At 42.7% G+C, this 27,373-nt stretch overlaps 2 protein-coding genes across 2 annotated transcripts; both read right to left on the reverse strand.

Moving 5' to 3' along the window:
* Positions 1-1,334: 1,334 nt before the first annotated feature.
* On the reverse strand, positions 1,335-12,646 carry LOC306930040 (acidic mammalian chitinase-like; the record flags this gene model as incomplete). The annotated part of the gene is made up of 11 exons (XM_079510781.1): positions 1,335-2,183; positions 3,774-3,915; positions 4,564-4,683; positions 5,318-5,503; positions 8,675-8,801; positions 9,327-9,451; positions 9,872-10,022; positions 11,192-11,248; positions 11,797-11,998; positions 12,095-12,124; positions 12,622-12,646. The coding sequence occupies 11 exons, from the start codon at positions 12,644-12,646 to the stop codon at positions 1,969-1,971; spliced, it is 1,380 nt and encodes a 459-aa protein (XP_079366907.1). The 3' UTR covers positions 1,335-1,968.
* Positions 12,647-17,173: 4,527 nt separating this feature from the next.
* On the reverse strand, positions 17,174-26,885 carry LOC306930041 (acidic mammalian chitinase-like; the record flags this gene model as incomplete). The annotated part of the gene is made up of 11 exons (XM_079510782.1): positions 17,174-17,385; positions 17,986-18,127; positions 18,992-19,111; positions 20,826-21,008; positions 22,919-23,045; positions 23,660-23,784; positions 24,651-24,801; positions 24,903-24,959; positions 25,353-25,554; positions 25,647-25,676; positions 26,861-26,885. The coding sequence occupies 11 exons, from the start codon at positions 26,883-26,885 to the stop codon at positions 17,174-17,176; spliced, it is 1,374 nt and encodes a 457-aa protein (XP_079366908.1).
* Positions 26,886-27,373: the final 488 nt, after the last annotated feature.

Raw genomic sequence — 27,373 nt, forward strand, 5'->3', positions numbered from 1 at the left:
ACAAAAATAAAATACAAAAAATAAAATAACAGGAGATTTGTCTATTTTTTCTTTTGCTGTTGTTTATCTCTAGACGTTTGAATGTTTATGAACCACAATGGAAACAAGTCTCTGGCTCTTCTGTCATTATCTATTCGGCCTTTTGAGTAGTGCATCCACAGTGGCTCACTGGGTACAGAAGCTGCCTGGGAATCAGGAGGCTGCAGGTTCAAGTCCTGGCTCTGACATAGTGTCCCGAAATCATGAAAATATGACATACTATACACTGACACCACACTTTGTATAATTCAGCTTACTGTGCAGACACATGCTGGATCTTTTTACTTTGAAATGTTTTGTAGTTTCTGAGTTATTTAACTTAAACGTCCAATGCATTCTCAATGGCAATAGCACAAACTATGGCATGCTACTAGCCCTACATACTTACACCTAGAAACCCCATTCAAACCTATTTAGGTTCATCTTCATCACATGTTTGCTGAAAAGGAATCTTTGAAATGTTTCATAGTTTTAGAAATATAGTGCTTTCAAATTTGAGAAATGTATATTGGTATATGATAGTGGCACGTCACACTTTTTATAATTCAGCTTACTGTGGAGACACGTGCTGGAAGTTAGTACTTTGAAATGTTTTGAGTTATTTTTTCAAATCCTCAAAAATGATGAAAACCGGTGTGCTATAGTATGCCTTCCCAGGCCATGGTCTCGGAGTGATTTTCGGCTTTTTAAAAAAAATCCTCAATGCTATAGTATGCCGTCTGAGACCATGGGCTATAGCCCATGGTCTCGGAGTGATTTTCGGCTTTTTTTCAAATCCTCAAAAATGATGAAAACCGGCGTGCTATAGTATGCCGTCCCAGACCATGGGCTATAGCCCATGGTCTCGCAGTGATTTTCACATTTTTTTTCAAATCCTCGAAAATGACGAAGGCCATGGTCTCGGATTGGTGCAGTTGCTAAAGAAAAGGACATTGAAGTAAAAAAAATCACTTTCACCTAGAAACTCCATTCACACATTTTGGAACTTTTTACTTTGAAATGTTTTGTATAGTTTCTGAGTTATTTAACTTAAACGCCCAATGCATTCTCAATGGCAATAGCACAAACGTTGGCATGCTACTAGTCCTACATACTTACACCTAGAAACCCCTTTTCATACCTGTTTAATCTTAAGGTGGACTTGTTTGCCTGAAAAGGAATCTTTTAGTCAAAGAGAAATAACTTTAAGGCTACAGTTTATTTGAATGACACTGTTTATTGTATTTCCACCTGTGATTGCTAGAAGGACTTGTTATGGAGCAGTTCATTCTCACATGGGCCATAGGAGCCTGGTTTTGCATTAAAGGTATATTCAGTGATTCACTTCATTCAATTCAGTTTTGGAGGCGGGTGGCAAAGCATTCATCCAATCAGGATGAGAGGGGCCTTCCTCCAATCATGATCGAGTGGGGGCGGGCCTTGGTGCACATGCTGTTGGCCTGTTGCACTTCCCCCCACTGTAGTGCGTGCATGTGCACATTTTGGTACCGGGGCTGACTGGGTGGTTTTTCAAATCACCCAAATCACTGAATGCTCCTTTAACCCATAAGACCTCAAAGTCACTTTAGATTTGAACCACTTTAACCATTATTTTATACTTTGACTATTCAAAACTTGAGGCACTATGAGCTTGTAGATTATCTTTCTTTTTTTTTAATACTGAAAATGTGTGCAAATCTTTGAATATACAGTATATTATGCCTGTCCCCGTCTTGAGTTAAAAAGGTTTTTTTTTAAACTCAGATCTTTGTTTCTGGGGGTCCCTGGTCCGAAATATTTTGAGATGGGGGTCCGCGACAAGTTTGAGAACCACTGATTATATCACAACGTAAAGTCTTTCAGAAAACGGATTTAGACAAGACATTTTGTACAGCCTCGGGTCTAACCTAGAGAACAACCAGAGTCAAAGTGAAACCACGAGGACCTCCTTCAAGGCCAGTTGCAGCAGCTGCAGCTGGCGTCGAACACGAGGGTACCGGGACACTGCATCACGATGGCCTTTCCGTTGTTACAGTTGAGGTAGTGGCTCTTGCTGCTGGGATCCGGCAAGATGGACCCGTCACCCTTGCCAGCACATGGTCCAGATCCTGGGGGCGGTGGGGCCTGGGTGACCGGGGGCAGGGCATGTGTGCGAGGTGTGCAGACTGCGTGAGAGAGAGAGAGAGCGTTTAGAGAGGATGTGTGTCAAAAGATGGAACTCGAGATGGAGACAAGTACACACTAGCAGTGTTGTTTTCGTCGACTAATATAAATGACGAATGGTGTTTGCTGCTGTGCATCAAAGGTGTCTTTAGTGCTTTATAAGTGTTATCATGGGTGTTAATCAGATAATACAGAGGACAAACCATGACAGAACACAGACAGCCTGGTAGCTCAATGTGTTAAGTGGCTGTCCACATGAACCAGATGTTGTGGGTTCAAATCCCACTCTGGTATTTACTCTGGAAGATAAAAGCGCCTGGATATCTTACTCAGTCAGGCAAAGTTATTGATGGTGCAGTTGCTAAAGAAGTAAAAAAAATCACTTTCACCTAGAAACTCCATTCACACATTTTTTGAACTTTTTACTTTGAAATGTTTTGTAGTTTCTGAGTTATTTAACTTAAACGCCCAATGACAATGACAATAGCACAAACTTTGGCATACTACTAGTCCTACATACTTACACCTAGAAACCCCATTCAAACCTATTTAGGTTCATCTTACGGTGGACACGTTTGCCTGAAAAGGAATCTTTGAAATGTTTCATAGTTTTAGAAATATAGTGCTTTCAAATTTGAGAAATGTATAATGGGGTTCAATGGCAGCTCTATGGCATGTCAAAAAAATCACTTTCACCTAGAAACTCCATTCACACTTATTCAGCTTATTGTGGGCACACATGCTTGAACGTTTTACTTTGAAATGTTTTGTAGTTTCTGAGTTATTCAACTTAAACACCCAATGCATTCTCAATGGCAATAGGAATTTTGATTGATTTTATTTATTTTTTGTATCTTCCGAAATCATGAACTATAGCATGTCGTTTTTTGCATGATTTAATTGTTTTTTTTAATCCTCCAAAATTGTAGTGGAGTAAAAGTACACTATTATCCTCTGAGGTGTAGTTGGATAGAAGTAAGAGTATTGAAGAAATACTGAAGCAAGTAAAAAAAAAAAAACCTCAAAATTGTACAGTATAGTACTTTAGTAGTACAATGTACTACCAACACCACCAATGGAGTCTGTGTAGAAATATAAGCGCATGATTGTGCATCAATTCACCCATTCACACACCGATGGCGGCAGAAACCATGCAAGGCACCAACCAGCACATCAGGAGCAATTAGGGGTTCAGTGTCTTGCTCAAGGACACTTCGACACTAACTCTGGGGGAGCCCGGGTTCGAACTGGCAACCTTGCGGTCAGAGGCGGACTTACCGTTGGGCATATATTATATATATAGTATTGAAATCCAATTCAAGTGAAATGTGTATATAGTTATTGTATTTAGTTGTATTATGGTTAAACCATTGAGAGCTTCTGCCTGCCTGCCTGCCTGCCTGCCTGCCTGCCTGCCTGCCTGCCTGCTCTTTTTAGGGGTCTGGGTACCCCAAAATGAAAACAAAATAGCCCAAATCTTTCCTCTCCGCCGCACGCCCCAAGGGGGGCCCTCAAATTTGCTCCAGCCCGGGGGCCCTCAGCAAGGTAAATCCGGCTCTGCTTGCGGTTACAGTGTGAGAGTGCATGTTTACCTGCATCAGCTCCATGCAGGCCATTCTTGAGGGTGCTGATCAGAGGGTATTTTCCCTCGCCACAGAAGGTGCCGCTGAAGTCATCCATAGCCAAAGTCCAGACAAAAGCTCCACCAAAACCGCTCTTTTTAATCCAGTCAGTCTGCAGAGGTTTAACAAGGTTTATTACAATTATTACATGGCTTGGTTGAATGCTTGATTCTGATTGGTCAATCGCTGAATTCAGAGGTGAGTTATGTGTTGATAATGACCGCTCCGCTGTATAACAGACCTCTGCCTAATCAAACCCTCTGAGCACCAGCTGCGCGGCTGCACCCCGCTTGATTTACTGCTTTTTCCAACATGACAGCCATGTAAACACACACACTAGTGACACACAATGTCATTTACATCTAAACATTGCTCTCAAAAATGTTTTTGAAAACATCTCAGCGAGAAATAGACGAAGCAGTAACCCCGAAAATGGATTCGATTTGATCAACTCACTTCCTTGTTTTCCGACGCAGCCAGCGCGAACTTATGGAATACCTTTTTTGTTGTGTTTTGGGTCAATGTATTAATTTACGTTAGGTAGCCATAAGCGGGATAATATCTGGCTAGGTGGTCATTGTCGGGAGATAATTCACCGACAGGGAGTTTAACCTTCGCCTCGGTGGTTAAACTCCCTGTGAATTATCTCCCGACAATGACCACCTAGCCAGATATTATCCCTTACACAAAGTAGGCCTATACCACAGTAGAAAGAACAGCTACAAATCTGGACAAACATGTCAAAATGCTAATTTTGCACCTTGATCTGGAAGCTCTTGACGTTGTCGTATCCAATCCAGACCGTGCTGTTGTAGGCGTAAGGCACCTCCTGTGGGGCATTCCACACCTCAGTGCCTCCTTGCTTCAGGAAGTCACAGATCTGCATGAAGGTGTACATAGAGATTTAGGTTCAACGCAGTGGTGGAAAAAGCAATTTCTGCAATTGCACCCAAAAACATTCAGTGGACCTTCTGTGGTCCGGGGTTTTATGAATTATTAGGCAAAAAACAAAGGTGCTGTAAATTAATTTTCCTGTGGACGGTGATGTCACTTGTCCACTGATCCGGCCCCCTCTCCTCCCTGTTAAGTTTTCATTGCAGCTCAAAAGGCTTCAGAACACACTGAGAAAACCGCAGACCACAGAAAATTCACAGAATGTTCAAAGTTCTGCATGGTTGTTTGGGTGTAACTGAGGTCACAAAAGCGCAAACGGCACACAAAGTGAATTAATGTTGGCTATATGCACTATTGTGTTCATTAATAATTGGTGTATTAATATATGGGTGGGAAAAAACTCCACACCGCGCTGCGACAACCACTGCACAAAAAACATGGAATATGGATGTGGTATATTACAGGAAACTCCCATTAAACTTTCCAACAAACTCCAGTAAACTCCCGAATTGTACCATCACACCGGTATATTACCGTATATTACTAAACTTGAGGTTTACGGGCAAATCTAGTGCCCATAATTGCCCGTTAACTGCTCTTTTCACGCAGTGAACCCATACCTCAAAGTAGGCCAAGAACCCGATCATACGGGTGTAGGGTCCGGCAGGTGCAGGTCCGCGCTCTGGGCCACCGACAGCTGTGTCGGAAGGATTAGCGAGGAGGAAGGTGTGGCCGTAGGTGCCGAAACCAGCCAGCAGCTTCTCGGCGGGGGCGCCCATGCTCCTCCAGTAGTTCATAGTCCAGTTCTAGGATATATGGAGGACAAGGAAACACAAGTGCCATCATCATATACAGCCATTATTTACAGCGGTGGTTTTCAACCCTTTCATGTGACCACCGCGCTCTGACTTTAGGTGCGTTACCCGTTCAAATGGTAAATGGTGGCGTTTATATAGCGCCTTTATCCAAGGCGCATTACATAGATGTGCATTAGATTCACCCATTCTCACACACACATTCATACACCGATGGCAGCGGAAACCATGCAAGGCACCAACCGGCACATCAGGAGCAATTAGGGGTTCAGTGTCTTGCTCAAGGACACTTCAACACTAACTCTGGGGGAGCCCACAGGGTTCGAACTGGCAACCTTGCGGTTACCATCCTTCCAGCCACTCTACGCCTGAGCCACCACCGCCCCCTAGTGGCCACTCTACCCCTGAGCCACCGCTATGTTCAAAACATATCAAATAAATAACGGTAGTGGGTCACACACACCAAGACTGCAGTTCAAAACATTTAAAGATGGAGTGCCACAATCTTTGTATTTTTCCAGTTTTTCATGTGTCTATGAGGTGACAGTACATTAGACACCCTGGAGTCGTTTTTATGTGCAATGGTGTATTAACTTTGTATTTAGGGTTTCTTCCTGGAGGCTGAACCCTTGACAGTCAAACGGGCCAATGAAATAAACAGTAATATAGTGACATCACATTATCAGCCCCTCCCCTAACCCCTCCCCCTTTATCATACAACTACAGCTGTGGGTGCGGCTTCAGTTCAGGTGGATCACCACCCATCACCACCCACCAGGAAAACCAGGCATACTTAATGAACTGGTGGGCGTGCCCACATAAAAACAACATTTTAACAAATACTGTACACTTTTTTGAAAAAATTATACCTCCTTATATAACAATAAGACCTGATGATCATGTTTTAGGGTGTAAAAAAATCACGGCACTCCATCTTTAATTCATTTTCTGAACAGGGGACAAACGCTTCGGCCTTTTCATATATCAAGGCCCATTATGTATTCGGTATCTGAGCCACGGACCACCATTTGATGACATTTAGCCTCGCAGACCCAAAACTATATTAAGGGATATTTTGTTATCGTTGGATGGAAGTTTTTCCACAATTCCATGCTGTATTGATGTTTGGTACCAAAAGGAGAGATAACAGGTACATGTGTAGACTTCTTGAAAAGTAAGTAATGCAGTAATGCTTAACAATAATTGAACTCTTGAGAACGTAAAATGAAACCAAAATGGATCGGGTTCCGGGTCCATTTGGTTTCATTTTACCCTCTCAAGAGTTAAGGATCTATAAGGGTCCATTTTGGTTACCAACTTTCCAACATTTAGCTGGGAGTGGGGAGTGGGGACCACCTGGAAGCAGGGGCGGCCTTAGGAATCTGGAGCCCTGTTTCATGACCAAATGAGGCCCCCATATGTATACCTATGACATAATTCTGTTGATACAGGCGTATTGAGTCTTGACACAGTTTAGTTTTGACTGTTCAATATCGCTCGCAGCCATTACTCTCGACAATTACGCAGCAACAACACCTCTCCTCATCTTGTCGTCCCTTCACAATTAAGTGACTCCCATTTACCTCCCAATGCGGCACATTTTACTCAGGTTAATAACAGGAAATAGGTGTAACTTGAACATCGTGGGAGAGAGCAAGGCAGCGAGTGAGTGAGAGAGAGAGAGGGCCAAGGGTGGTGTGGGGTTGAATGACGTCTGGTGGTCAGTCGTAGCTTGGAGGCCCCCCCTGAGGGTGGAGGCCCGTTTCAATTAAAACTGGTGAAACATAGCAAAGGCCTCCTATGCCTGGAAGGAACCCCGCTCAAGGACCACTGGTGGTCCCCGGAACACTGGTTGAAAAACCACTGATTTACAACACGGACACATTCATCGTTTTATAGTAAGATAAATCTATGAAAATCTGGGAACTAAATCGTTACCAAGAAATGTCTTCACCAATGTGTTTCTAAAGGTGTCTAATAACATGTACTAAAAGTTTGAAATTCAACTCCCGTGGGAAATTGAGTTATTAGCATAATATGTGACCATACCCATAACATCCTATATAAGGCAAAAAACGTCCAAATTTCATCATTCTTTAAGTAGCATGTGACATATGAAACTAGGGGGTTTTCATGATTCTGAATCCATTCCAAGCATTAGTTTTGCACAAAAAACACTCCTTGGGAGGAAAACAGCCTCACAAACGTCATGAGGTCAGCACATTTGGTCAAGTGGATATGGCCTAATTTAGCCCAAGGAGTGTTTTTTGTGCAAAACTAATGCTTGGAATGGATTCAGAATCATGAAAACCCCCTAGTTTCATATGTCACATGCTACTTAAAGAATGATGAAATTTGGACTTTTTTGCCTTATATAGGATGTTAAGGGTATGGTCACATATTATGCTAATAACTCAATTTCCCACAGGAGTTGAATTTCAAACTTTTAGTATATGTTATTAGACACCTTTAGAAACACATTGGTGAAGAAATTTCTTGGTAACGATTTAGTTCCCAGATTGGTCAAATACCTGATAAAATGCCCTTACTATTAACTGTATCACCATGTAAAGAGAGAGGAACCTCATCACGATGTAAAGAGAGAGGAACCTCATCACCATGTAAAGAGAGAGGAACCTCATCACCATGTAAAGAGAGAGGAACCTCATCACCATGTAAAGAGAGAGGAACCTCATCACGATGTAAAGAGAGAGGAACCTCATCACGATGTAAAGAGAGAGGAACCTCATCACCATGTAAAGAGAGAGGAACCTCATCACCATGTAAAGAGAGAGGAACCTCATCACGATGTAAAGAGAGAGGAACCTCATCACGATGTAAAGAGAGAGGAACCTCATCACGATGTAAAGAGAGAGGAACCTCATCACGATGTAAAGAGAGAGGAACCTCATCACCATGTAAAGAGAGAGGAACCTCATCACGATGTAAAGAGAGAGGAACCTCATCACGATGTAAAGAGAGAGGAACCTCATCACGATGTAAAGAGAGAGGAACCTCATCACCATGTAAAGAGAGAGGAACCTCATCACCATGTAAAGAGAGAGGAACCTCATCACCATGTAAAGAGAGAGGAACCTCATCACCATGTAAAGAGAGAGGAACCTCATCACCATGTAAAGAGAGAGGAACCTCATCACTCACCACGTTGAATTGTTTCTGCCAGAACTTGGTGTCCGCTGAGCCCGCGTACAGTGGGCTGTTCTCTCCCAGCGCGTTGGAGAAGGAGCCGTGGTAGTCGTAGGTCATCACATTGAAGAAGTCCAGGGTACTGCATGGTAAAAGAAGTGCAGGGGTTTTGCTGCTTTGTTTACAGAAGTGTGTTGTAAAGGCCTATTCATAGTCTGGATTTTCGGTGGTGAGGTGACCACCGCTCCGGTGGTGAGGTGACCACCGGAGCTGTAATAACGTGGAGCGGTGGTGAGTAAAAACAGAGAGAAGGGCTGGGGGAGAACGGTGGTTTGCTCTTCACCGCGGCTCTGTGACGTCATGTTGTAGTTCGGTGGTCACGATCACCACCGAAAATATTAGACTATGAATAACGCTTTAGCTTCAGTGTGGAGACTGTGGACCAGACGGTATAGCCTTGTGGTTTGAGTGTCCGCCCTGAAACTGGGAGTGTCGGGGGTTCGATCCCAAAAATTGGGACCCAATGCCTCCCACACTTGCATCAGTGTGTTGGATTGGTGGGTCAAATCAACGAATCAAATGATCCCGCCTGCACGGCTGCGGCTCAGCGTGCGTGTGTGTGTGTGTGTGTGTGTGTGTGTGTGTGTGTGTGTGTGTGTGTACTGACGCTCCGAGTTGGGGCACCTCGTATCCGGGATCAATGTTTCCTTGTCCAGCTGAGACGGCAGCGGTGAGCAACAGACGAGGACGGTTGGTCTGCTTACCTTCAGCCTCGAAGGCAGCCACCGCCTCCTGCAGGGGGAGAGAGACAGAGAGAGAGAGAGACAGAGAGAGAGAGAGAGAGAGAGAGAGAGAGAGAGAGAGGGGGTAATAATTTAAGGCTGGGCATGACGCTTAACATGACGCAAGGCAAAAACATAAACAAAAATGTATTTCTGTTAACACAACCCCCCCACCCCCCTTTATTTTATTTTCAATTTTCTTCTTTCATTTTCTTTTTCTCTCTTTCTGTTTGCTGTTTATTCCATTTATTTTTTAATGTTTTTTAGTTATCCTTCTGGCGCTGATTTAAATGTTGTCTATATTTGTTTTGGCGCGTACTACGACCCAATGTTAGGATAGAAGACACTTGATGCATGCACAATGTACTGTATGCTGTCAAAATGTAAAAAATTACAAAACAAACAAAAAATAACATGACGCAAGGCCGACCTGACAGAAGATGGTGAAGGTCTCCTTGGTAGGTCCGACAGGGTACTCCCAGTCGATGTCCAGGCCATCAAACTCATACCCACGCAGGAACTTGATCACGCTGTCGATGAACGTCTTACGGTTAGCAGCGGAGGACACCATGGTTGTGAACCTGGAGAGAGAGAGAGAGAGAGAGAGAGAGAGAGAGAGAATAGTGAAGTCATACAAATCCAGTGCTCTTTCCCGTTCCTGAGGTTCCTGTCGCTGGAGTTATCAATAATTTTTTTTATCCCACGATTTTATAACCCATTCTTCACCCCTGTGTCAATTATCTATTGTGATCCTGGGCTCTACACACCCTCCGCCAACCTTGGGAGAACAACAGACTTGAACTCATGCTTCCTTCATGCATGAGTGTCCAGGTTGCTCCTTTACACCTGACAGGGGGGAGTTTGGTTGGACGTAGTGGTAGCGTGGAAGGAACACGTTATTCCAAACAGTTCCTTTCCCCTCCATCAGGTGCCCCAGCTGGCCAGGGGGAGGCAGTTTAGTGACTAGGATTACTGCATGTTTTTTGTGAGGCCCTCCACACAGAAAGGCTCTTTCGCCAACCCCGCCTCGGGTATGGGCACTGATGACACGGAGGAGAGGACACGCCGCCAGCGCCCAACAGCGTCCCGAGCGGAAATCGAACCCAGGACCTTCTAGCTTTGAGGCGACAGCACTACCGACTGTGCCACCGTGCCCCTGGAGCCATCAATATTTCCATTGGTACCCATTCTGGACGGGAACCCGTTTTGGAGTTTTAACTAAACATTATTTAGCTATTGAAAAATAGCAGATCTACAAGCTCATAGCGCAGCCACCGAGTGGCACGCTACGAGCTTGTAGGTCTGGTATTTTTGAGAAATCGTGAAAATGTGGCGCAGATCTTTGAATATATATTCTTTCAGAAGACGTCAGGCCTAAATGGGTTAAATAACCATACATACCTCCAGGTCTAAATGGGTTAATATCAAGGGGGCAGGCAGGCTTTCCAACGTTGAAGCTCTCCTCCCTAGTGGTAGGAGGAGGGACTACAGGCGGACCCGTGGATTCATGACCGGGAAACCCCGTGCCGCTGGGCTTTAACATTGAGCGCCCGGTTGCACTTCCGCATTTGACCACCAAAATTTGGTGGTCAAATGCGGAAGTAGACATTCTCAGACGGTACTTCCGGCAGTCTTCCGGGTGCTTCAAAACGCCACTGAGCAACTTCCACTGACATGAATAGCTGGGGGGGCGGAGCTTCGCGCCAGTTCAGTCTCTATTATATATATACTCTATGGTTAATATGCTCACCTTGCGGTGCCAAAGTTCCATCCACCAATGGACAGGATGGTCCTCAGGTTGCTGTTCCTGAAGGGACAAACATAAATGAGAATGTCATTTTGTGATAACTGAGGCCTGTGTGTGTGCGTGCGTGTGTGCGTGTGTGCGTGCGTGGGATGGTCCTCAGGTTGCTGTTCCTGAAGGTCGAAAAGTACAAAAAAAGAAAGATTATATAGATTTATATAGATATTGAGCGTGTGTGTGTGTGTGTGTGTGTGTGTGCATGCATGTGTGTGCTCTAGGGCATTAAGCAACTAGTCGAAGACTAGTAAATCCACTAGTTGACTAGTTGACTAGTTGATAAGATTAATTTTTTAGGCCTCAAGATCAGGTAGATTATAGTTATAGTCACCAATATACACCGTTTTTAAATGTACAAATATTTATTTCCAAAAAAAACATAATAGGTAGTTAAACAACTACTCGACTAGTCGACTAGTAAACTAGGCAACAACTAGTCAACTAGTACAAATGTAAAAAAGTGAATGCCCTAGTGTGCGCATGTGAGTGTGGCCGTTTGCGTGCGTGCGTGCGTGCGTGCGTGTGTGTGCGTACGTGCGTGTGCGCTCGCTTACTGGTTCTTGAGAGCCTGGACCTGGCCATACATCTTCAAATCGTCCCAGTCGAAGGTGGTGATCTTGTTGTCTTTCATGGAGGCGAAGGCATAGGTGACGATGTCACAGAGACACGGGTCCAGGTCTTTCACCAAGTACTTTGCCGCACCGGGACGGTACTGTCCCCAGCTGGTGAAGTAACAGGAGAGGATGTAGGAAGATCCTGCAAGGCACGGCGGCACGAGAGACAAAGTTTTGGCCTTGTTTGTTTGTTATTTATTCAGCTGTTCGATCGTAACCATAATGGACCAAGTCTTACCTAGCTGCACGTGCAGCAGGAGAGCCAGTCCTGCAGACAGAGAGATACAAGCAGAGAGAGAGAGCGAGAGAGAGAGAGAGAGAGAGAGAGAGAGAGAGAGAGAGAGAGAGAAAGAGAGGGGGGGAGATCAATATGCTTATGCAGGTCATTAATCATGACAGTTATGAGCTTAAATAAGTTGTCCTATACCTGAACACCAAGATCTACATTAGTGTGGAAGGGTATACTAGACCACTAGACCACCTCCAACCATGCACTGCAAATGTTTCTATACTTCTATACTATCAACATGTTGTAGGCTACCTTACAGACTATTCAATTGGACTGCAGTTTTTTGGCTATAGGATGAATACAAATATAATACTATTAAGTGTTTAGCCTTCATGCATCATATATGCATGATGTTAAACAATTTATTTGAAAGCAATGATCACATTCCATTTCAAAGTTAATCTAACGGTTACGGTTAATTTCCACAACAAAAAACAAATCAGGGAATTCTTCTCAACAACAATGTCTCAGCTTACCAACGCAGATGAGAAGCTTGCCCATGTTGCCTCAGTACAGCTAACTGAAGGCCAGAAGCCTCTTATATATACGGTCCATTCCTCTCCATATCAGTAACACCATGTTTGATCTGGCTTTGTTATTCTGATAAACCAGCAGTCAGTCACCTCATTAATTTGCTTGGTCAGGAGCTGCACTTTCTCTGTTGCACTTTGCTTTATTAATTGTGCTGATAACTTTCACGTGTCATTCAATGATGTTACAATTTGCTGACAATTAAAATATAGTCAGCAACCAGCAGTAGTGCATTCACTTCTAGTCATTTTTACTAGTTGACTAGTTGCCTAGTTTACTAGTTGACTAGTCGACTAGTTGTTTAACTACCTATTATGTAAAAAATAAAATAAATTAAAAAAATACTTTTTTTTTCTTTCTTTGGAAATAAATATTTGTACATTGAAAAACTGTGTACATGGTGACTATAACTACAATCTACCTGATCTTGAGGCCTACAAAATCGGGGAAAAAAAAAAAAAAAAAAAAAAAAATATATATTTTTTTCTTCTTATCAACTAGTCAACTAGTACCAACAAGGTCGACTAGTGGATTTACTAGTCGACTAGTAAACTACTCGACTAGTTGCTTAATGCCCTAACCAGCAGTAGCCTACCGGGGGTCAAGCTGCAGCAAGCCAAACAATGCCATAGTGACAGCATTCGGTCAATTTGATTGATTGATTGATTGATTGATTGATTGATTGATTGATTGATTGATTGATTGAAAAATGTATTAACAGTTTGCAGAATTACAGTACATTTCAAGCACAAACTCAATACAAAGGCTGTTAACTGTGAGTGGACGACCCAATTAAGCATTACACTTGTTTCCAATAGGGTCCACAATGTTCAATTCATCAAAAACATTTAGAGACGTACAAATAGACACTTCTATATAGACAAAGGACAGAACAGGAATTCATCATAAAGGAGGTAAAAAGGGAAAAGAAACATATACAGTGAGGGAAAAAAAGGGGTGGGCGGTGGGGGGGATTCACGTTCAAGCTTCATTATTTCTACATCATGTTCTTAATACCACTAAGACGTTTGGGAAAATTGGCATGGTCGTTTGGTCTAAACCGCCAATGAGGTAGCCTATCTATAGCTTATTGCTAGATGGCTATCTAGGAGTTATTCACATGTTTGTGAAAGCCATGCCTTCTAAAATATTTGTTCATGGAGGCTTTAGTTTCTTATTTTTTTCCTATAGTTTTTATCCCACGATTTTGCAACACATTTTTTTCACCCAGTGTCAATTATCTAATGTAATCCTGGGCGCTACACTTCCTCTGTCAACCTGGGAGGGCAGCGGACTGCCCTCATGCTTCCTTCTATGCATGAGGAGTCCAAGCTGCTTCTTTTCACCTGACAGAGGGGAATTTCCCTGGCCGGACGTAGCGTGTGGAAGGAACACGTTATTCCGTCCAGTTCCTTTCCCCTCGCCCGGCTGGCCAGGGGGAGGTAGTTTAGAGACCAGGATTACTGCATGTTTTTTGTGAGGGTACCTACCCTAGGGGAAACGGGGAGAACATGCAAACTCCATGTTAAAAACATGCAAACTCCACACAGAAAGGCCCTTTCGCCAACCCCGCCTTTGGTATGTATGGGCAGTTTGGGCACTGATGACACGGAGGAGAGAACACGCCCCCAGCGCCCACAGCGGGAATCGAACCCAGGACCCACTACCGACTGTGCCCCCAGGCTTCATTTTTCTTGAGGCACTTAGGATAGTGGAGATTATGGGTCATGGTGGCAAATGTGTTAATTATGAGTAGAGAGGAGGGTACAGAACTCTGGAAAACAGCACAAGACTAAAGCGAACAGATCAGGGTGCCTACGCAAATCTAAAGTCATTGTAAGATTACATTTCTTTTACACAAAATTCCACATAACCATGACAGTTTTGTATTCCATTTTTTATATGTACTGTTTAATTAGTATTGGACATGTCCCCCCCCTAGCTTCCTGTTTTACTGTAAACACGTATGTGGAATAGAATGTCACTCTGTCTAGACGTTTCATGCATCGGGACCTTAAATTCTAGATAGAAATGTTTATGGCTTCAGCCTATCGAAATATAATTGAATGTATTGAATTGTATTGTATTGAATGAATGTATTGAATTTAATTGTATTGTATTGAATGTATTGAAAGAAACTTCATTGTGAAAGTTTTACAATTAAGTTGTTTACAATTGTATGATTTGTGATTAAAAAATACATGTTTTTAGATGTGTATAGATTTGAATTCTTGATTCTTCATCTTATATCAGCAAAAGTAACCTAGAACAGGGGTTCCCAAACTTTTTCATGTCAAGGACCCCCAAATTGACACGAATTAGCCTGCGGACCCCCATTTGAAAGGATATGCAAGGGACCCCCATAAGATTTTTACGGCTCTAGCAGTGATTCTCGACCCGTTTAATTTCAAGGTTTGACATGCATTAGTCTACGGACCCCCATTAAATGGCATTTCTATCTCTGGGGACCCGATTTATATTGTAAAATCAATGTTATTTTAACTCTGAGAGTGTACAAATGGAACCAAATGGACCCTGACGGGTTGTACACTCTTTGAGTTACAGACCCATAAGGGTCCATTTGGTTCCAAACTATCATTTAGCTGGGGACCCCCTGGAACTCCCTCAGGTACCCCTGGGGGTCCCCGGACCCCACTTTGGGAACCACTAACCTAGAACTCATACAGCTTCAATAAGCTTTTGGTTTACACAGCCATAATGTCTATATTGTGCACATTGTAATGTCTTTCTTGATCAGGAGTGGGCAACTTTGACGATGACGAGGGCCAATATATTTCCACACTCACTCCACACTCACTCCAGAGGGGCCACGTTGCATATTACTGTCGTAGCAAAAATAGCCGACCTACAAGCTAGATCAGCTATTTTTTGAGTGGTGTAAACCACTCCTACAACTGGCTTTTGTGTGCAGAAAAAAATGAGCATGGTTGCTATGTTCAAAATAATTTCTGACGTAACGAAATCATACCCGGGTGAACTGGATGACCGTAGCAACCATGGTCATTTTTTCTGCACAAAAAAAGCCAGTTGTGAAATCACATCCGGGTGTGATTTCATTACGTCAGACATTACGTCAGACCACAGCTGATCATGCTATATAAAACCTTACACCACTCAGTTCACACGGGTGTGATTTTATTTAATTGGAATCCTGAAAAGTAACCTTTTTTTATTGAATTTCAAAAGCATTTAGTTATAGTTATGTTAACTTTATGAACTGTTAACATAACTACATTGGACACAAAAAAGACAATAACATTTTAATACTAGTCATGAAGTAATTAAAGCGGGTTTGGAATTGTAACAGCTGAAATCAATGCTATATCAGTATTCTGATATTAACATGCGGGCCGCATTAAAGGACCACTTCACCACTTTTCAACCTATCTTCATATAATAGGTCCTCAATATAATAATCATGATAAAATGGCACCATTTTTTTCTACTCCATCTGTGTCTCATAGGAGGGCTGTGGGCAGTTCAGAATCCCGTCCACCAGTGACATCATCGATGGGGAATCCAAGCTAATAGAAACTGCAAAGTAGCAATGCAAAAATGGAAGGCATCGTTCTCACGATAATATAAATCTAAACATTTTTGTAAAAAAAAAAATCTGCCTAACGATGATGTCACTGGTAGACGGGTTTCTGAATTGCCCACAGCCCTCCTATGAGACACAGACTGAGTAGAAAAAAATTATTAGCGAGGACCTATTATAATGAAGATAGGTTGAAAAGTGGTGAAGTGGTCCTTTAAGTGAAGGTGGGGGTGTGGTGGGGGTGTGGCCCCCGGGCCGCCAGTTGCCCACGCCTGTTCTTGATGGTTGTCCATATTGTATGATGTGCACAGGATGTATGATCATAATGATTCCTCTGTTCCTATCTGTGGTCTGTGTTCTATTGTGTTTTATTTATTGAGCGGCGTCTACCCTCCGATAAACAGATATAGTGTATAGATTCTGTATAAACACAAACATTAAATGCCATTGACAATGAACAGAGAATCTACATCATATGTGTCTGAGCAAATCGGCTGGAAGAGACCACCCTTCTTGATGATGATGATGATGATGTACGATGATTATAGCGCCCCTCACTTCACACAGGTGTGATTTTGTTTGTACACCAAATAGGACCACAATAGAAATACAGTACAAGTCTTTTTTTGTGTCATCCTGTTGACCAAAAATGTGCAATCTAATGTTTTGTGCATATGCTTTGTTGTACATCAATCAATCAATCAATCAATCAATCAATCAATCAATCAATCAAACAAACAAATGACTTATTTGTACTGTTTGTTTTTAGAATTTATTAACACTTTCGGCTACTGTATAACGACTAGATGAGAGAAAGGCAGATAAATAACTTCCACAGCCGCTTTGAATGTCATCGTTTATTTGATTCTATAGGCAAAATGTACTATGTTTACACCCAACTCCAATACACCTAATAAAGAACGACGAAAGACAACGTTTCAGGCCCAGTTACAGCACTTGCAGGTGTTGTCGAACACGAGGCTCGGGGGGCACGTCTGTGTGACGGTCTGTCCCCCGTTGCACTGGAAGTACTTGTTCTTGCTCTTGGGGTCCGGGAAGAGGCCGCTGGTCTTGCCCCAACATGGTCCTGCTCCCGGGGGTGGTGGGGCCTGGGTGACGGGGGCCAGGGGCTGAGCGCGAGGAGTACAGGCTGTGTGAGAGACAGAGAGGATGAAGAAATGTTTATTTGTTTTTACTTTTAACTTTGATGGACTCAGTGTGTTAGTATTACAGTATTTGTTTTTTTATCAGTGGAGGTCACAGGTGGAAAAAGTACTCACATTTTGTACTTTTCTTTGGTAAATGTACTTAGTTACTTAAACGTTTTAAAACCCATTTTGGGCGGGAACTCCTTTTGGAGCATTATGCATTATGTTATACTTTAGCTATTGAAAAGTTGCAGATCTACAAGCTCATAGCGCGGCACCGAGTGTCGCGCTACAAGCTTGTAGATCTGCTATTTTTGAAGAATCATGAAAATCTGGTGCAAATATTTGATTATATATTAATTCAACGTTTTTAACTCAAATCCTTGCTTCTGGGGGGTGCATGAGACAACATATTTTGAGATGAGGGTTGGAGGCCAAATACATATAATTCTAGGGGTCCTTGACATGAAATAGTATGAGGACCACTGACATAGAAACATAGGTTTTTCAGAAAACTGTCATGATTTATTAGACATTTTGTAGAATCGAGCTCAGGTCTAAATGGGTTAAGTGGTTAAATGCACGTGAGAGTGCATGTTTACCAGCTCCGGCTCCGTGCAGGCCAGTCTTGAGGGCGCCGATCAGAGGGTATTTTCCCTGTCCACAGAAGGTGCCGCTGAAGTCGTCCATGTCCAGAGTCCAGACAAAACCTCCACCGAAACCGCTCTGCTTCAGCCAGTCAACCTGTATATATATATATTACGGACTCAGTGGTTTGAAAAAAATCACACCCGTGTGAAGTAAGTGGTGCAACTCCGTGTGGGGGTCCCCGGGGGTGGGGGGGGGGAGTTCCAGACCCACAGGAACGGTGCGTTCCGGGTGCCGGCCCTATTCCGGCGAGCCGCCCCGCGTCCGAAACGGTTGAGAAATGACAGAGTTACCGTGTGGGGGTCCCTCTACTGTACCCTGTACTGTACTGTACTGTCACTGTACTGTACTGTACTGGCACACCCAAAATCACCATATATAACCTACAGTTAATATGTGCGTGTGTGTTTGTGTGTGTGTGTTAGGTTGCGCACAGGTGGTGAAAAACAACCATGCTGTTTTCGTGCTCAGACGCACCCAGCCACCCACCCACCCACACACACACTTAAAGGAGCATTCAGTGATTTGGGTGATTTGGACAACCACCCGGTCCGCCCCGGTAACAAAATGTGCACATGCACACGCTCTACAGTGGGGGGAAGTGCAACAGGCCAACAACATGTGCCCCCACTCGATCATGATTGGAGGAAGGCCCCTCTCATCCTGATTGGATGAAGGCTTTGCCACCCGCCACCAAAACTGAAACTAGGGTTTTTTGACCCCAGGGGCTCAATGGGGACAGGGAGGAACTCCTTATATGGTCAGCACACTCTATGGTAGGGAGGATTATCCAAAAAAAAAAGAAAAAATAAGTGATATTTGAATGAAGTGAAATCACTGAATATACCTTTAAGGAAGTGGTTGCACCACTTTAAAAGAAGCATGCACAGACCACCACTAGGAAACAGTATCCAAGAGGCTACAAATCTTGAACAATATAATGAGTACAAATTTTGGCACCTTGATCCCGAAGCTCCTGACGTTGTCGTATCCAACCCAGGTCTTGCTGTTGTAGGCGTAAGGCACATCCTGGGGGGCATCCCAGGCCTCGGTGCCTCCTTGCTTCAGGAAGTCGCAGATCTGAATGAAGGCAGAGATTTACAAAAAAAGGTTTAAAGACGGAGTGCCGCAATTTTTTTCCACCCTAAAACATGATCATCAGGTATTATTATAATATAACTTTTTTTTCCAAAAAGTGTACAGTATTTGTTAAAATCACGCTTTTATGTGGACACGCCCACCAGTTCATTAAGCATGCCTGGTTTGCCTGGTGGGTGGTGATGGGTGGTGATCCACCTGAACTTAAGCCGCACACACAGCTGTAGTTGTGTGACAAAGGGGGAGGGGTTAGGGCAGGGGCTGATAGTGTGGTGTCACTAATTATATTTCATTGGCCCGTTTGACTGTCAAGGGTGCAGCCTCCAGGAAGAAACCCTAAATACAAAGTTAATACACCATTGCACATAAACACGACTCCAGGCTGTCTAATGAAGTACTGTCACCTCATAGACACATGAAAAACTGGAAAAATACAAAAAGTGTGGCACTCCATCTTTAAGGTTCAAGTGTGTTTTATTGTCACAACACGGCATTGTGACATTTCTTGTGCTCTGAGGCTTAGCTTTCCTCAGTTCTATAATTGTTTCTCCTATAAATTTAGGACAAAGAATATCGGGGGAAAGCTTGCCTGATGCATAACTCAAGCACTGGTTGACTTTAACGTTGCCGTGTGTATCGCAGAGGACCAGTGTTGTTTTTGGCAGAAAATTTTGATTTTAGTTTTAGTCATTAGTCTCTTGAATGGTTTTCACTTAGTTTCAGTCACATTTTAGTCACCTGGAATGTTTTAGTGTTAGTCTAGTTTTAGTCGACTAAATATCATAAGATTTTAGTCGACTAAATCTACAGTTGATTTAGTCGACTAAAATGTATTTTGGCGGGCCTTGATGCCGTCTTAATGACTGAATTTCAGCATGCAACCAAGTGTAAAATGACTTATTCTGGATCTCTTGTCCACTAGTCCCCTCCTAACATTTTAGTCTAGTTTTTATTTGTTGACGAAATTGTCAGTATATTTGGTCATAGTTTTGGTCATCATAGCTTAGTTTTTATTTAGTTTCCATTTAGTTTTTGTCAGTGGAAAAGGGTAGTCGACGAACATTTTTCGTCTTAGTTTTAGTCGACGAAATCAACACTGCCGAGGACCCAAGGGTGTTTGGACCAGCGCGTGTAACTTGTCCAGAACCGAAAATCACAATATCTGTATATACAGTATAGATCACACCGGAAAATGATCTGTGGCCTTATAGCCTACGTGGCGAAAAACCCACCAGCAGCTTCTCACACTGCGTGAAAAGAGGAGTTAACGGGCAATTATGGCCACTAGATTTGCCCGGAAACCTAAAGTTTAGCGGGCATATAATTCCAAATGTGCTGACATCATCACATTTTGGCAAGTTGCTATGGACAAATTTAGCCCAATGAGTGTTTTTATGCAAAACTAATGCTTGGAATGGATTCAGCATCATGAAAACCCCCTAGTTTGATATGTCACATGCTACTTAAAGCATAAGGAAATTTAGAAAATAATGCCTTATAATAGGATGTCAATGGTGGCCATACTGTACAGGCCATTTTCAACACTTTCCCCTCAGACAATTCCAGGCAACTTTTTTTCTGTTATTCAGGATATATTGAAGATGCAAAATCAGTTGAGTTTGTTTTTTTTGCAATTAGTTAGAGGTCAAATTACATTATTACTGGACTATTAGGGAACCAGTGCTGTCGTATATACCTCATAGTAGGCCAAGACTCCATTCTGGCGGGTGTAGGGTCCGGCAGGCGCGCCGCCACCGTCTGGAGCGCCCACGGCGGTGGCGGAAGTAGTCAGAACGAAGCTGTGGCCGTAGGTGGCGAATCCAACCAGGAGCTTCTCAGCTGGGGCGCCCTGGCTCTTCCAGTAGTTCATAGCCCAATCCTACATGGATACACGGGGTGGGGGAAAAGAAAACAACGCACTAGCAGCCTTTACAGAAAATACATTTATCCATACAGTATTACAATCAGTGGGGGAAGAAGCGCTCACAGTCACATGTAAAACAGTAGACCCTATTGTAGAATGCCTTGCACCGCAATGCACAATGCCTTGCATCGCAACGCATTGTGACCTTGTAGATTTGTTTTATTTTCAAATGGCCAAAATGTAGTAATTAAGGTTTTCAATTAATTGTAGTGGAGTAAAAGTATAATATTTGCCTCTGAGATGTAGTGGAAAAGTAGAAGTAAAAGTAAAACAAAAAAAGTTAAGTATAGTACTTGAGTCAATTGACTTAGTTTAATACTTTCCACTGCTGATTACAATGTGCAAATCGTTGCTGTCAGGAGGAAACATCATTTTTGAGGTTTTAGATTTTTTTGGCATAAATCAGTGCTATTGAACACCCTTTACGTCTGTGTGTTGTTTCATAAATCAGTGCTATTGAACACCCTTTACGTCTGTGTGTTGTTTCATAAATCAGTGTTATTGAACACCCTTTACGTCTGTGTGTTGTTTCATAAATCAGTGCTATTGAACACCCTTTACGTCTGTGTGTTGTTTCATAAATCAGTGCTATTGAACACCCTTTACGTCTGTGTGTTGTTTCATAAATCAGTGCTATTGAACACCCTTTACGTCTGTGTGTTGTTTCATAAATCAGTGCTATTGAACACCCTTTACGTCTGTGTGTTGTTTCATAAATCAGTGCTATTGAACACCCTTTACGTCTGTGTGTTGTTTCATAAATCAGTGCTATTGAACACCCTTTACGTCTGTGTGTTGTTTCATAAATCAGTGCTATTGAACACCCTTTACATCTGTGTGTTGTTTCATACATCAGTGCTATTGAACACCCTTACGTCTGTGTGTTGTTTCATAAATCAGTGCTATTGAACACCCTTTACGTCTGTGTGTTGTTTCATAAATCAGTGCTATTGAACACCCTTTACGTCTGTGTGTTTCATAAATCAGTCCTATTGAACACCCTTTACGTCTGTGTGTTGTTTCATAAATCAGTGCTATTGAACACCCTTTACGTCTGTGTGTTGTTTCATAAATCAGTGCTATTGAACACCCTTTACGTCTGTGTGTTGTTTCATAAATCAGTGCTATTGAACACCCTTTACATCTGTGTGTTGTTTCATAAATCAGTGCTATTGAACACCCTTTACGTCTGTGTGTTGTTTCATAAATCAGTGCTATTGAACACCCTTTACGTCTGTGTGTTGTTTCATAAATCAGTGCTATTGAACACCCTTTACATCTGTGTGTTGTTTCATAAATCAGTGCTATTGAACACCCTTTACGTCTGTGTGTTGTTTCATAAATCAGTGCTATTGAACACCCTTTACTTCTGTGTGTTGTTTCATAAATCAGTGCTATTGAACACCCTTTACGTCTGTGTGTTGTTTCATAAATCAGTGCTATTGAACACCCTTTACGTCTGTGTGTTGTTTCATAAATCAGTGCTATTGAACACCCTTTACGTCTGTGTGTTGTTTCAAAAATCAGTGCTACTGAACACCCTTTACGTCTGTGTGTTGTTTTGAAAATATTGAATATATTGGAAAGTAGTAAAAAGTGCTTTGGACAAAACCTCTTAACTCCATTGGACCCTCAACATGTCTGCTAAAGCAAATAACTCCACCACCTCTCCCCCTCTCATGGAAGTAATTGACAATATATAAAGTTACAACACCAACTTTGATGAGGCTGTATTGCTTTGTTTTAAAAAATATATGGTTTTCTTAATTTCCTGAAAAATCTATATTTTTCATTTCCTGAAAAATGAACATTTTGGAGTTATGAGGTTTCCTCCCGACAGCAGAGAAATGCAGAGAGAAACTCACCACGTTGAATTGTTGCTGCCAAGCTGCGATGTCAGCGGGGCCCTTGTACAGCGGACTGTTCTCTCCAACCTGTCGGTTCCAGGAGCCGTGGAAGTCATAGGTCATCACATGGAAGTAGTCCAGGACGCTGCGTGGGAAAAGGACTCAGGGTTTATTTCTGAAGCAGTGTGCAGTGGCATCTCTGCCTTTATGTTCTTTTGAGTTCAGCGCCTGCTCCTTTAACCAATTTTGACCTGAGATCAGATTCTCCTACATCCTGACAGTTTTATGAAAAAGCTATGTTTCTATGTCAGTCGTTCTTCGATTTTTCAAAAATAGCAGACCTACAAGCTCGTGGCGCGCTATGAGCTTGTAGATCTGCTATTTTTCAATAGCTAAAGCATAATATAATGCTAACACCAAAAGAGGTTCCCGCCCAAAATGGGTTAAACGATGTGACGTGAGTGTGCGACGTGACCTCCTTTGATCTATATATTTATATAACTAGGGGTATAATGGAATTCATATAGCGAACCGTTTGGTACGGTATTACGTGCAGAATTTGTATTCCCCCTTTCCCACACAGATATATTAATCACCTTATAAACACCTTACTGTATGTAGCAAAGTCTAAAATGAGACAAATGACACGGCTTTCCAGGATTGATTGGGTTAATGTGTGACTGCGTGCGTGCGTGCGTGCGTGCGTGCGTGCGTGCGTGCGTGCGTGCGTGCGTGCGCGTGTGTGTTATCTATACTGACGCTCCGAGCTGGGGAACCTGGTATCCAGGATCGATGGTTCCCTGACCGGCTCCGACAGCAGCGGTGAGCATCAGACGAGGACGGCCGGTCGTCTTGGCTTCAGCTTCGAAGGCAGCCACCAGCTCCTGCAGAGAGACAGGAGGTGATGGAGATTGGAGAAAGATGAGCATGTCAGTATTATTATCCTCAAGGGTATAGCTTCATATATTTGATTACTACTTCTATTTGGAACTTTTGGCAACATCTGTTCTCGAGTGACATCTACTGACAGAGAGTATGTTTTTTTTCGCCTTGTCAGTGTGTCTGACCATCCGACTGTAGGACAGATAATCTTGGAAACCACTGGAACGCGATAGCTTCCACGCACACTCCCAGTATAGGCCAAAAAAGGACTCTTTTGTAACTGACCTCAACCAGGCTGCTTAAAGGACCACTTTATCACTTTTCAACCTATCTTCATATAATAGGTCCTCACTAATGATCATGATAAAATGGCACGATTTATTTCCTACTCAGTCTGTCTCTCAGTTTAGAAACCGTCCTCCAGTGACATCATCATTAGGCAGATTTTTTTTTAAACAAGATTTTTTTACAAAAATGTTTAGATTTTCATTATCGTGAGAACGATGGCTTCAATTTTCGCATTGCAACTTTTCAGGACTAGAAAGCCTGCAGTTTCTATTAGCTTGTATTCCCCATCGATGATGTCACTGGAGGACGGTTTCTGAACTGCCCACAGCCCTCCTATGAGACACAGACCGAGTAGTAAAAAATTTAGCCATTTTTTCATGATTATTAGTGAGGACCTATTATATGAAGATAGGTTGAAAAGTGTTGAAGTGGTCCTTTAAAGTTTTCGGTCTATTATAATACAGTAGGTCGTGCGATACATTTTTCAGAATACACAGAGAAGATTTTCGGCTGTGCAGGAACATCCTGACATGAAGAATATAAGATATTGTAGGCTTTAGTAACACGGCAGAAGGCTGACCTGACACAGGGTGGTGAAGGTCTCCTTGGTAGGTCCGATTGGGTACTCCCAGTCGATGTCCAGGCCATCAAACTCGTACCCACGCAGGAACTTAATCACGCTGTCGATGAAGGTCTTACGGTTAGCAGCGGAGCCCGCCATGGTAGTGAACCTGGAGAGAGAGAGAGAGAGAGAGAGAGAGAGAGAGAGAGACGTCACAAGTGCTTTTAACTGTTCCTCATGAGGTCATAAATCCTTTCGTTTAATACTCACTTTGCGGTGCCAAAGTTCCATCCACCAAGGGCCAACAGTGTCTTCAGGTTGCTGTTGCTGAAGAACAACAAAATGAAATGCACTGAGTTCTCGATGCCTTTTTAAGTGTGCACGTGTGTATTAGGGCATTAAGCAACTAGTTGATAAGAAAGAGGCCTTAAGATCAGGTAGATTATAGTTATAGTCACCAATGTACACAGTTTTTAAATGTACAAATAATTAAAAACATAATAGGTGGTTAAACAACTAGTCGACTAGTCGACTAGTAAACTAGGCAACTAGTCAACTAGTACAAATGACTAGAAGTGAATGCCCTAGTATGTGTGTGTGTGTGTGTGTGTGTGTGTGTGTGTGTGTGTGTGTGTGTGTGTGTGTGTGTGTGTGTGTGTGTGTGTGTGTGTGTGTGTGTGCGCGTGCGTGTGTGTGTGTACTGTATGTGTGTCTGCTTACTGGTTCTTGAGAGCCTGGACCTGTCCATAGAGCGTCACGTCGTTCCACTCGAAGGTCTTGATCATGTTGTTGTCCATGGTGGCGAAGGCATAGATGATGTGGTCACAGAGACACGGGTCAATGTCGGTGGGCATGTACTTCCCAGCACCGTGACGGTATTGTCCCCAGTTGGTGAAGTAACATGAGAGGATGTAGGAGGATCCTATCCAAGACATGAGAGATGCAGTTAGTTTTAGGTCTCGCATCTTCCTCAATTTGAGAGTATAATATCACCCCAAGTGGACAAAGACTTACCTAGCTGCACGTGCAGCAGGAGAGCCAGTCCTGCAGACAGAGAGACACAAGGGGGAAGGCGTTCAGTCAGGAAAAACACTCAGATTCAATGCATTATGTTTCATTTCCTACCTGTGATTTAAACCGTAGGTCCCCAAATGGAATCCCTATACCTGCAGGGTACATGCTGCTCTCATGAGCTTCATCAGCAATACCAGTAGGTGTGCTACCCAACACCAATGTCTACATTTCTCAATGGAAGAGAAGGGACACCACCCTCCAACCACTGATGATGTACAGGTATAGTATGCCGTTAACATTCTCTACAATAGATAGACAAAAAAAACAAAAAAACATGCAGTATTCCTGGTCTCTAAACTACCTCCCCTAGGTCAGCCGGGGTGCCTGATGGAGGGGAAAGGAACTGGTTGGATTAACGTGTTCCTTCCACGCGCTACGTCCAACCAGGGAAGCTTCCCCCATGTCAGGTGATAAGAAGCGGCCTGCTCACTCCTCATGCTTTAAAGGAAGAGTAGCGCCCAGGATTACAGCTTAGGCAATTGGCACCGGTGAGAAATGGGTTACAAAATTGTGGGAAAAAAAAACAACTGTATTCTGATACTAATCAGTTATATCAGCGTTTGAGTCTGTATACAGTCTTTATACATCATGAGCTTCTGCTTAGCATTTTTCCCTAGGACTTTTACACTATTACTTTAGTTTTTGAGGGGCGCTAGCCCCTCCTATATATAGGTTTAATGTTTGTTTTAAAAACGCTATTGACAATGAAGGGAAAATGTACGCCATCTTGTCCCTAACACAAACATTAAATGCCCTTAACAATAAAGATAATTTAATGTTTGTTTTGTCACCTAATCATATAGCAACATGAGTTAGACTTTAATATATTAGCGCCCCTCACTTCACACAGGTGTGATTTTTAATCTTTTACCCCAAGAAGGGTCTAATGTTGCTGCAGAATATTCTTTGTTTCTGTCTTGCCGTTGATTTTCACGCCATTGTTTTAAACCCTGCAGCACTTTCTGATTTGCAAAAAATATGAAGTTATAGTTATGTATGTTGTTGTTGTTATCATGTGTATATATCATAATGTTAAACAATTCTTTGAACAGAATAAAGAATAGATTCCATTTAAGTTAACTTAAGTTATGTTAAATTGTCTAAGTTACAATTAACTTCCTCTGCAAATTCTCAACAACAATGTCTCAGCTTACCAACGCAGATGAGAAGCTTGCCCATGGTGCCTCGGTACAGCTAACTGAAGGCCAGAAGCCTCTTATATACCTTCTATTCCTCTCCATATCAGTAAAGCATGTTTGATCTGGCTTCATTATTCTGATAAATCAGCAGTCACCTGATTAATTTGTTTGGTCAGCAGTTGCACTTTCTATTTTGAAGATAACTTTCAAGTGTCATTCAATAATGATTTGTCGACAATTTGAAGTAAAAAAAAAAAAGTCATTCATTTTTTTAACACATTCCACCACTTAACCCTGACACTTTTGCATGCTGTTAAAATGGACCCCATTTTAACAGCACTTTCCCGCCTTGGGGGTGTGTCCATGTCAATTTGACAATCTACAGGGCACCTTTATGTGGGCACGCCTTGAATTTAGTCATGGGTGTGTTTTGGGCATGCCATTTATTAAACCAATCAGAATGTTGGCTGCCAACACTTGGGCAGCGGCAGCCGGCATGAGGCAGCAATTCAGTGATGGAAGAAGTAC

The sequence above is a fragment of the Electrona antarctica genome, assembly GCF_951216825.1.
Source record: "Electrona antarctica genome assembly, chromosome: 9".
In the NCBI taxonomy this organism is placed as follows: domain Eukaryota; kingdom Metazoa; phylum Chordata; class Actinopteri; order Myctophiformes; family Myctophidae; genus Electrona; species Electrona antarctica.